Source organism: Ostrea edulis, chromosome 1, assembly GCF_947568905.1.
Source record: "Ostrea edulis chromosome 1, xbOstEdul1.1, whole genome shotgun sequence".
Taxonomy (NCBI): Eukaryota; Metazoa; Mollusca; class Bivalvia; order Ostreida; family Ostreidae; genus Ostrea; species Ostrea edulis.
The window spans coordinates 40,210,732-40,223,414 of NC_079164.1; the positions used below are offsets into that span (position 1 = coordinate 40,210,732).

Below are 12,683 nucleotides of genomic sequence, written 5' to 3' on the forward strand. Positions count from 1 at the left end.
ATGTACTGACACTTACCCTGTACACTCTATAAACAAATCTATGTACTGACACTTACCCTGTACACTCTATAAACAAATCTATGTACTGACACTTACCCTGTACACTCTATAAACAAATCTATGTACTGACACTTACCCTGTACACTGAACAATCTATAAACAAATCCATGTACTGATACTTACCCTGTACACTCTATAAACAAATCTATGTACTGACACTTACCCTGTACAATCTATAAACAAATCTATGTACTGACACTTACCCTGTACACTGTACAATCTATAAACAAATCTATGTACTGACACTTACCCTGTACACTGTACAATCTATAAACAAATCTATGTACTGACACTTACCCTGTACACTGTACAATCTATAAACAAATCTATATCTTGACATATGCTCTTTTTCTCTGAAGTAATGTTTAAAAAATGATAAGTGGATTACATAAAATAAATGTTGACTGGGGTTGAGGGCAACAATAATTATATGAGCCCCTGAGGGACAAAGTATCGGTCAATGTGATGCAGAGGGCAGCAGGTTGGTCCTGAGGGGTTCGCCTAATTACTGTTGCCGTCATTTCCCGTCAATAATTGTTTTGTTATTAGAACAAAATTTCTCAAGATTTTAACCAGTATATTTTATAATGTTTCCTGGACCTCTGGCAACATGATGTCTTGTGTTTGACCACTTCCCTGTTTCCAGATAATCTCATTAATAATATATTGTTGCCACCACGTCCATGCAATGAAATGTATCCCACCATCCCAAATACTCCCTTCAGTCAACCATAAATTCCAGCCTTTGTAGCTTTTGCAAATGCCACCATCTTGATTCCTCTCAAAAATAAGCAAACATTGGTGGTTCTATTGTGACGTAATGAAGCTGATAACAGTAAGCTATTGTCTGTCACATAATGGCATCACTATAATCTATTGGTAATTCATCAGAGTTGTTGATTAATAATTATTCAGAGCAACATCTTGGAAGTGAGTGGTCAATAGTTTTAAAAATAATGACCAGTCAATAGTTCTTATAGGGGGAAACAGTGCACATGTTAAATATGTAGTTCCATAGAATACATTTACAGTAAAACACGGTTATACTGAACCTCTAGGGCCAGTGAAAAATGGCTCATTATAACCAAACTTCATTATATCCAAATACATTTACATCACCTAATAAGAGAAAAGCAATGGATTTAAAACATACACAATCAACACTGTGTAATATACTTTAGAATCACATTGATTTTATGTTAGGGAGATTTGCGTGATTACAGATTATACAGATTATTCAGTATTTCATGTGCACATACATGTAGATCTTTACTGTAGTTGCATATTAGTAGGAATAATTCTGATCATTAGATATTGAATGACAAATATTTGTGGGTGCCGTAAATTCATAAGCATGCAGCAATGAAGAAGACCACTAGAACGAAGGTGAATAAGAAAAATTTCAGTATTTGACAGATGTGTCACAAAATTCAGTGAGGGTCTAATTGTCCTTGGTTTTTGTGATGAGGACAGTTTGCATTGAGAGATACAGCTGTAAATTATGATGTTAAGTTTATAAATTATTTATCTTTTCTACATTTGCAGGAGCTGCAGCTTTTGTTGCTGAAGTATCGAGAAGAGATTATTCAGGCTAAGGTTGCTAAGGAACATATAGAGGGCTCACTGAAAAGTGAGAACATGTTCCTGAAATCCCAGGTCCACGCCGAACAGCAGGAGAAAAACACGCTGGAAGAGACTCTTAATCAGGAAATCATCAGTCTACAGGAAAAACTGGGTAAATTTTCAGATTTAGAACATCTTCAGGAAAATTTATCATCTGTCTGCACACCCCCCCCCCCCCCCCCCCCCCCCCCCCCCACACACACACACGCACACACACAGAGATGACATTCCTTCCACGCACACATAGATGATATTCCTCTTTAGTGCAGCCAACATGGACCATAAAAGATAAGAGGGGAACCATCATGAAAGAATCAACTAAAAATAGATCCCCTACACTAAATAAAGATATTTTTAGTGGCATATTTTACATATGGAGGACCCAATTGATAAGAGAAGAAAAAAATTAATTCCATGCTGTATACAATGTAGGTTGTAGGTCCCCTAAAGTAATAGAAGACATTATAACAATATGAAATCTGAGTTATGTTTTAGCTGTACAAGAGTCTTAAATCTGAGTTATGTTTTAGCTGTACAAGAGAGTTTGAAATCTGAGTTATGTTTTAGCTGTGCAAGAGTCTTAAATCTGAGTTATGTTTTAGCTGTGTAAGATAATCTGAAATCTGAGTTATGTTTTCACTTTACAAGAGTCTTAAATCTGAGTTATGTTTTAGCTGTACAAGAGAGTTTGAAATCTGAGTTATGTTTTAGCTGTACAAGAGTCTTAAATCTGAGTTATGTTTTAGCTGTACAAGAGTCTTAAATCTGAGTTATATTTTAGCTGTACAAGAGAGTCTGAAATCTGAGTTATGTTTTAGCTGTACAAGAGTCTTAAATCTGAGTTATGTTTTAGCTGTACAAGAGTCTTAAATCTGAGTTATGTTTTAGCTGTACAAGAGAGTCTGAAATCTGAACTAGAGAGAGAATCAGCAGTGAGGGCAAACGTTGAGGGCAAATACAAAGAGGCAGAACATTCTCTGAAAAGTATACAAGCCAAGTCCAAACAACTGATATCAGCCTTACAACAGCAAGTAGAGGAACAGTCCAATGCTAGGGTAGGTACAGCATCAGGTCAGGGCAGGTAAAGGATCTGGAACAGTCCAATATCAGGGTGGAGACAGGGTCAGGAACAGGCCACAATATCAGGGTGGATACACGGTCAGGAACAATCTATTGTCAGGGTGGGTGCAGGGTCGGGAATAGTCCAATGTTAGTTAGGTATAGAATACAGGAATCTTCCCATTCCATTGGTCTATCCAATATCATTTTGCTAGACTGTATATTCAGTATGTAAAACTTTGTGATGGGAGAACGACACCAATAGAAATTGAGGTAAAACACCTTAAGGTTTTGAGGTCACAGAAGGTCGACAATGTTGATTGGAAGCTGTAATAAACATTTTCTCAGTAAGAAGTGATACAGTCCATTGCCAGAGTACAACATCAGATTCTGGATGGTTTTTAGTTCACCTGGGCTGAAAGCTCAAGTGAGTTTTTCTGATCACCTGTTGTCCGTCGTCTGGCCATCTGTCTGTAAACTTTTTACATTTTTGACTTCTTGAATCACTGGGCTAATTTTAACCAAACTTGGCCAAAAGCATCCTTGGGTGAAGGGCTTTCAAGTTTGTTCAAATGAAGGGCCATGTCCCTTTCAAAGGGGAGATAATCACAAAAATGCAAAAATAGGGTGGGATCATTTAAAAATCTTCTTCTCAAGAACCACTTGGCCAGAAAAACTGAAATTTGCCTGAAAGCTTCCTGACATAGTGCAGATTTAAGTTTGTTCAAATCATGGCCCCCGGGGTTTGGATAGGGCCACAATAGGGAATCAAAGTTTTACATGCGAATATATAGGAAAAATCTTTAAATACAGTATGAGCCAAGGTGACTCAGGTGAGCGATGTGGCCCATGGGCCTCTTGTTTAAGCGCTAGATACCATGGTTACACAATTAAATGAGCAATAAAAATGCATGTTCATTTACTCATACTGTACATGTTCAACTTCTGAGACTAGGCCTTTTCCACTTTCGTGTGACGACTCATATCGTTATCATTAACCCCAACTCCCAATCCCTCTCAACTTGTCCTAAAAAAGAAGGAACTTGATAATATGCATTTAACAAAACATTGGCCTCATATAGCTCTGAATCCTGCAACTTGTATTACTTGATAAACATGTGGGGGAAAAAATGATGACAAAGTTGGCTTAATTGGAGAAATTGATAAAGAAGAAAATTCAGGAGAAGAAAAATGCTAAAGTGAGAGAACAGTTAAGCTTGTTAGCAGGAGACTTCTACGTAAATCAGCAGGGTTAACATGTATGCATATCGTCAATCTGATTAAAATCAGCTCCTCTATTTTTTTTTATTATCGCTACACATGTACATGTATAAGATATGATCATTTTAATTGCATATTATTTTGATATTCAAAATTTTCTATCCCAGACACACTTGGAGAGCGAACTTCAGAAACAGAAAGGCAAAGTTCAGTCCCTCCAGATTGACCTTGACAACAGTGAGGCAGTTCAGAGGGACTTTGTCAAACTCTCCCAGTCATTGCAGGTAATGCATACATCAAAATACACACCATATATGTAATGTCCTTAATGAAACATGTACAGTAAAACACAGTTACAGCGAATGCACTTATAATGAATTCATGCTTACAGCAAAGTGATTTAATCCCTGTAGTTTTAAAACATGAACTTATTGTATTTAATGAATTATGTTTATAACATTTAAATTGTTCATCCTCAACACTTCACTATGAGTGTGTTTTACTGTATTGCCCACATAACACATACTCTATCTGTAATGCACACTACAAAACATACTTTACATGAAAAAGTGAAGATAACAAACAGTGATCAATCTCATGAATCCTGTACAGAATACAAAATTGTGAACAGGGCACACACAGACCCCTGGACATACCAGAGGTGGGATCAGGTGCCTTGGAGGAGTAAGTATCCCCTGTTGAGTGGTCAAACCTGCTATAAGCCCTTTCTCTGTCTTGAGCAGGAATAATCCATAGTTAAAATCTGTATGAAAAGAAAGGGCTAACAATTGGTATGATACACTTCAAACAACATTTGATCTAACATAAGGCTCTATTTGCAAAGAAGATCCTTATAATGATCCAAAATATATGAAATGCTGACCTTAAATGAGATTGCTGAAATCCCTGTAGCATCAACTTATTTTGAAGTAGCCTACCTTGGTTTAGAAATTGATCATACACAGAACAAGCTTTTGTGTATCAAATTAGTTGGGAAATATGTGATACTCACAACAAAACACATACTGTACTGTACAACCAAATATTTTTACAAACAAAAGTATAAAAAAAAGATTGCAAGTATCCTTTTCTCACCAGGATTTGTTGCCATTAGGGTTATCAAAATGATCAACAATTCATATTCAATATTCGGTGTGAAAAATGAATTCTGATACATTTTATTACAACATTCACCTTTTGATTTTCATTGTTTCAATTTTTTAAAATATAATTTGGTGTGTATATGCAAATATTTCTAAGTGTATATCAAGGCAATTTACATCCAAAGTTTCAAAGAAATTAATTTATTTTGTTTTGAATCTCCAATGGATGAGATGATCTCATCTGATCAAGTTATGGACAGGAATGATAACTCTACATAGTCTGTACTGAAGGCATTTATTACCAAAGGAGAGCAATTATATTTATAGAATGTTATTAAAACAAACACCCTGGCCTCAATTTTTTTTTATAATTAACAAATCTTCTGATGATACTACAATTTCCTGACATGGTACAAGATTGATAAACAAGTAACTAATGCATTTGTTGGGTTGAAGAAAATTATTATTGTAGAATAATTACGATCAAGAGAGTAATTTATTCATTTTTGTTCAGTCATACAATCTGATCAACTAGTTCACTTGACAGATGATTTCAAAGCTTGGTGATTAAAGGACCATCTGAAGAATAAAATCTTTTAGATGGAACAGATAATTTTCTGTCCAGTTTAGACAGAATAAGATATTTGTCGTTTTTCTGCCACCATATCAATGGATCCTCGTGAAGTTGGATATGTTCGCTCATGTAGTTTACAGGCTCATTTTCTCTTAGTTCTTTTTCTTTCTTGGATGAGAACTTAGTAAGATAATTGATCCCAGTTGGTTTTCTTGATCATTTTGTATGTGGTTCTTAATCTTTGTTTTGTTTTATACTGTTATGAAAGATACAACAAATATACAAATCATAATTTCTAATTCAAATATCATCTCATTGAACAAATATTTTGATATTCGTTGCCATGAACCAGCTGCCATGAAGCAGTCTTTTTGCTTAACTTTTAAATGACATCAATCTTGAATGTATTTTTTATACACATTTCACGAATTGAAGTTGGTTTTTAAGTCATTTCTATTAAGCATAGAAAATGCATAAGGAAATGAATATTATATTAAATCATGTTCAGGTGTGCGTTTGAAAAGTGACTATACCCTACAATAGCCTAATACTTGTATTGTCAGCCATTAGTGCAGGTCTGGGAGCTGACTTGCTCTGTACATCCAAAACACTTAGATTATCTAATCTGTGTGATCTTCAACACCACCGGTTTTTATCCAACATTATTCAAACTTTGCACAGTTATTTTACACACATTAGAAGACACACACTTCTTCCTGTTTTAGACCTACTTTGATGATGAATAAAAAATACAGTAAGTGTTGTGTGGCGATGGAGATGGAGGTCTAGACCCAAGATTGGTATTACTGTCGAAGAGAATGGCGAGACAGATATATATTGATATATATATTGATACTTTGTCCTGGACGAGTAACAATTGGTATTACTATCGAAGAGAATGGTGAGACGGAAATATTAGGGGTGAAACGATGCATCGCGATGCGGCCGAATCGCAATGTAGTGGTCTGGATTCGATGTTCAATTTATTCGGGGTCTGTTTCGGTTCGATACGGTTCTAAAATCATTGCACATATTGCTTCTGATAACACGGTTTCTGATTAGCCAATGGAATTAAAAATTGCCCAATCAACATATGAGTAAACTTTGCTGTATCAAAATGAATGCAGTCGAGTTGAAAAATGCATCCCCAATGTATAAATCCTGGGTATGGCGACATTTCGGATTTAAGACAAGTGATAAGTGTGTTGCTGTATGTTAAACGGTTTTACATTATGTAGAATTTATTTGCAGAGAGCAATAAATACAATGAAACATAAAAAATCTTAGCATTATGAAGAATTTGGTACATGCTATTGTATCGAATCGAAAATCATCGAATTGAGACTAAAGTATCGAAAATCGAATCGAAACGAGAAGGTACTGTATCGTTTCACCCCTAGGAAATATATTGTTATTTTGTCCTGGACGAGTAGCAATTGGTATTACTGTCGAAGAGAATGGCGAGACGGAAATATATTGTTATTTTGCCGTGGAGGAGTAACATGTTGTGTAACTTTCTAACAGATCCAGTTGGAGAAAATTCGACAAGCAGAGAATGAAGTCAGGTGGCAACATGAGGATGATATAGAAGATTGTACAAACTGTAAACAGGCATTTAGCGTAACTAAAAGAAAGGTAGGTACAAACTGTAAACAGGCATTTAGTGTAACTAAAAGAAAGGTAGGTACAAACTGTAAACAGACATTTAGTGTTACCAGGAGGAAGGTAGCTACACACTGTAAACAGACATTTAGTGAAACTAAAAGGAAGGTAGGTACAAACTGTAAACAGGCATTTAGTGTAACTAAAAGAAAGGTAGGTACAAACTGTAAACAGGCATTTAGTGTAACTAAAAGGAAGGTAGGTACAAACTGTAAACAGACATTTAGTGTTACCAGGAGGAAGGTAGCTACACACTGTAAACAGACATTTAGTGTTACCAGGAGGAAGGTGTATGAATTCTGTTATTTGCTCAAGTTAAACAGGATGACATTATACATGTATATTATGTAATATTATGATCTGAAATATTATAGAATGACATGATGTGGTATATTATGATCTGAAATATTATAGAATGACATGATGTGGTATATTATGATCTGATATATTATAGAATGACATGATGTGGTATATTATGATCTGATATATTATAGAATGACATGATGTGGTATATTATGATCTGAAATATTATAGAATGACATGATGTGGTATATTATGATCTGATATATTATAGAATGACATGATGTGGTATATTATGATCTGATATAATATAGAATGACAGAATATGTTATACTATGATATGATATATTATATAAAGACATGATATGTCTTTATGGCCTTGTAAAGGCAAAATACTCTTTCAATTGTATGTATCGTCGACTGACCAGTTTCGGTGACCTTAGTGATAAACCGCGATTTTCTCATTAATCACTTGGATTAAATAAATAAATAATACTCCTACCATTAAAGTAATTAAATTCCTTTACTTTCATTCAAAAATTCCAACTCCATTGGTACATTAATTGAATATATTTTCGTAACAAAAAACGTGTCACTTTGTGGTCCTAAAACGGTGATGTCACCTATTTCGGTGACCATTGTTGATATAAGTTTGCCAAAGGTTTGTAACTGTTAAAACGTATATACAGGAGGAATGTGCAACTAAACGTCAATGAATAAAATAACATAGTGTAGAATTCTAGACTTTTGGTATACTTTATATCAATTTGAAGGTTTGCTTGAAAAAGTAATAAGTAAATGGACTTATTTTTGGGGTGCTCATGTTGATTGTTTGCATACTCTCCTTCTAGTAATTCAATTTCGGAAGACTACTCTATATTTGTTTGCAAACACTACGGCAAAATTGATGGCGCAATCTACAACCGGAAACAACAACGCGAACACGTAAACAAAAGGTCACCAATTCTGGTCAGTCACCGAAATAGGGCAGTCGACGATACATTTATCAGTTGATACTATAAATATAACCATAAAAATGCTTTGTACTAATATTGCCATTTAATATTCCGTAAAATGCTTTGTACAGATATTGCCTTTTAATACTTAATAACATCTCCATAAAATGCTTTGTACTAATATTGCTATATACATGTATTAACATTTCCATAAAATGCTTTGTACTTTGTCTTTCCAGCACCATTGTCGACACTGTGGTAAAATCTTTTGTTCAGACTGTATATCTAAGACAGTGGTCAGTGGTCCTAATAGCCGACAGTTCAAAGTGTGCGACATCTGTCACACGATCCTCGTCAAGGACGCGATGCCGTATTTCAGCACAGAACCACCCAGCACACCTGACTAGACACAGTTATCTCCCCTATAAAATTTTGTTTATGTAGGATTATCTTTATTTGTCATTGTTATTGCATTATTTATTCCATTTACAACCATGTACATATATAACATTCACCAATTTCTTTGCACTGTAAATTCTTGGTAATGCGCAAATATTTAAAAAAGCACCGCATAGTGTCGAAGTGTCGATTCACAAAAACATTGAATTGCAAGTGTTTTTCTTAGAGGGACTTACAGACAGATAGTTAGAAGCAAGAACTTTGATTCTGTGAATGAGACTTCTTGCAGATGAACATGAATATTGATTACTTGCGTGTGATAAGGATTATATACAGTATATATATGACTGTGCTCCAGGTATATTCAGATCTCTGTGTAAAAGTGAAATGATTGAAAGGCAACAGTGGTGCATGTATTTGTTCAGTACAGTAGATGTAGTTTCTGTTTTTTGTATTTACTTTGAAAATCATGTAGAACAGTACTGTGATAGTGCTATTCTTAATTAGCAAGGGGCATAACTGACACAAAACAGGAGAAGATTCCCTGTAGCTTATTTCATTAGAATTCTTGATTTATCAGGGTTATTTAGGTATAGTAATAATCATGGGAAAATCTGTACAATAACTGAAATTTCTGAAAATAACTTTGATCAGAGTGAGGGAGTATGTGAAATTATCATTGCCTTCTGATCCCTGTAATTCGAGGACAAGCTGACGACTAGATATAAACGTAGTGCTGTGTGTATTTATTCTGTTGTGAGTGAGCCGCTATGTGTGTGTATGTGCAAGACAGGTAATATTGGCTGTTGTAAATAGTGGAGGAGTACTAATTAAACGTGTGTGTGAAACTGGAATCCTGTTACACATGTATAAAAGTACAGTAGTATGCAAGAGGCCATTATACATTACATAACAACCATTGTTTGTATGAAAGCAAGCCATTATTGTTTCATTGTGAGGTCTTTAGACCTTACTCTTGTGGTATCCAGCATGGTGTTTAGAACATGGTATCTACATGATATCTGAGCTGTTGTGTATGACACAGTAGAAGGTGTAAATGTGTATCTCCTTCAACTAGGATAAGGTTTGCTATAAATGGAAAATATTACCCAGTATTTAGCTGTGAAACACTGAATGAAAAAAGGGCTGTCCTAGATGAAGTTGGCCTCATGTTTTGTTTGTGTATATAGGTGTGTTGCTGTGATAACTTTCTATGGACATTGTTCAGATCTGATAAGTGCTGGTGCAGTAGTATAGGGCAATATTTCATTCGTTACTCCATTTTAGGAGCAATGTGAAAGTTATTCATAGCTGGCTCGAGGAGACTGTTGAATTTTTTTTCTTTGTAATCATCATTTGTTATATACAATTGTATTTTGTTAATTTAGATTCTAGGAAATGAAAATTACTCCATATTAAGTTTGGATTCATAATGCACTTTCTTCACAGTTCAGCATTTAGTTTTCATGTAATCTCAGTAAAATATTTATCTGATACAGGATGAGACTTATAATGATTTTTTTTATCCGGTTCTCATGCAATGACTTCAATAATTGAATCCTCTCACAGCATTTGATTTGCAACAGTTTTATGTGATATAATTTTCTTCTTTTTTCCCCCTTTGATTTGTATAGAGCACTTTGTTACTTTAAAGATCTTGATAAAAACCTTTTATGTACAAATTATTGAACCAATGATTTAATTTGTTCATCTTATTTTCTGATGTAATCATGAAGCAAGTTTACAAAACCAGTTATACTTACAAAATCAGGATTGTTAAACAGGGATGTATAGAGAGATGATGGCACTATAAACTAACATTGTGATCTGATGATTTAATCATCTTAGATCAAGGTCACTATATTGCCCTATGTAGGTCAAGGTCACTGCTTATTCACCTATGTTTCCATGTACCACGGTAATTGATATGATTGAGTTGTTGTAAAAACATGATTCCTTTGACCGGACTCGACACTGCTGGTGCCCTGACATTGCAGAACATGGTATTGTGTGGAAACTGTGGATTTATAAATATTACTAAGCGTGGGTTGATGGATGCAAAACTGTAAATGATTGATGCACATTTGTTCATAATATGGTTTTGTTCAACAAACCTCTGTAAGTGCTAAATGTATTTTGGTTGAGAACAACACATTCTAGTCACATAGTACAACTGATTAACTACCAGAGATTGTATGGAGCTTGTGTACTCGAAATCCTTGTAGAAAATTAAAAGAGAATGGCCTTGTAGAGAGTTAAGAGATACAATGGCCTTGTAGAGAGATAAGAGATACAATGGCCTTGTAGAGAGTTAATGCCCTTGGGTCAGAAATTTGTTCTTTAGACTAACATCTGTATTGTCAGTAACTTTGTTCTTGGTGTGGATGAACTCACAATGCCTGAATATCTTTGTTTTGTAAACTAGATTAAAGGTGAAATTAAGTAAAACTGAGTATCGTTTTCTTTTATGACCTAGAGCATAAGGTGATTTGTGTTGAGAGCCGGTGATAAGGATCTAATGTTGGCAAGAAAAGGTAATGTTCATGCCCAGATAATGGCCCAGACAGCTGATGGTGCAAAGAGAAGTTGCTCATCTTGAAGTGTTTTCCACTCTCGATGTTTACACTAGCTGATGTTGGGATCGTGCATTGCAAAAGAATTTAACTGAAGTAGCAAAAGGGGAAATAAATGACTGGACTGAGATATCTCATGCCATCTTAGTATTAGTGGCACAGCAAGCATATAGTACTCTACTAAGAAAATGACTCTACTAGAGTAGGATATAGTCAGTGTTTTGACGGACATCTGCATGTAGTAAAAGCATAAAAATTGTGCAATACATTCAACTAGTGCTATTTGTATATATATGATATGTGTTTTGAAATAAATGTAACATTTTTTAGATCGGCTTCAAATGCTACTTCCGCTTCACATGGTGAGCAGCATCGTCGGATACCAAAGGCTGTTCTCGTCTTCTACTCATCACATGAGTAGAAAACGAGATCAGACGATGGGTGAGTAGGGGACATAATCTCTTTAGAGAAGTGGACAGGCATAGCCTTCATTCAGTGGATCATGTAGGCTATGCCTGTCCACTTTTCTAAAGAGATTAGGGACAACAGGTTTTACCTTGCTCTATATAGAAGAGATAACAAACTACCAGAAAAGTACACACACCCTCCAAAAAAAAAAATGCCGGATATGTTTTTTTAAAAAAAAAATGACAGTAATTAAATAAGAAATGTCAGAAATGAATTGCAGTGTGTCGGTGGTCGTTCTTGGTATTCATGTGCACATTTGAACATAATCATGCAGCTTCTTCCCTGAAAGGACATGACCATTTATGACACATTTCTGGGGTAAAGGGAACTAAAATAATTATTGACACTTCATATTTGAGAAATGGGTTCAAAATCTAAAAACATGATAAATACAATCTTTGAAAATGCTCGGCTTTATTTGGGGACAGTAAGGCTAGCAAACTTCTACAAAAATTGTGTAATTTCATTAAACTGTTTTGATCACACTCAGAAAAGTTAATAGGCCCATCATATCTTGTAACAGAACGAAAAGGGGAGTTTCTAAGTTCTAATTAAAATGCATAGGTTGGACACTTTTATTAATTCATTTTAAATTTTTTTTAAGGAGGGGTGGTTTGAAGATTTGGGATGAAATGACCAGAATGTGGAGGAGAGTGAAATGTAGTGTTTCCCCGTTACACTGCTT

At 35.0% G+C, this 12,683-nt stretch overlaps 1 protein-coding gene across 6 annotated transcripts in view; it reads left to right on the plus strand.

Moving 5' to 3' along the window:
- The window catches only part of LOC125656464 (rab GTPase-binding effector protein 1-like), a 36,403-nt gene extending 24,998 nt beyond the window's left edge, over positions 1-11,405 (plus strand). For 3 of the 6 annotated variants that reach the window (XM_048887066.2, XM_048887093.2, XM_048887098.2), the window contains 5 exons: positions 1,606-1,795; positions 2,572-2,738; positions 4,131-4,247; positions 7,165-7,275; positions 8,798-11,405. In XM_048887066.2, coding sequence (XP_048743023.1) covers positions 1,606-1,795; positions 2,572-2,738; positions 4,131-4,247; positions 7,165-7,275; positions 8,798-8,965 — 753 coding nt within the window. In that variant the 3' untranslated portion in view covers positions 8,966-11,405. The other 3 variants (XM_048887070.2, XM_056148537.1, XM_048887078.2) reach the window with 2 other exon arrangements.
- The last annotated feature ends 1,278 nt before the right edge of the window (positions 11,406-12,683 follow it).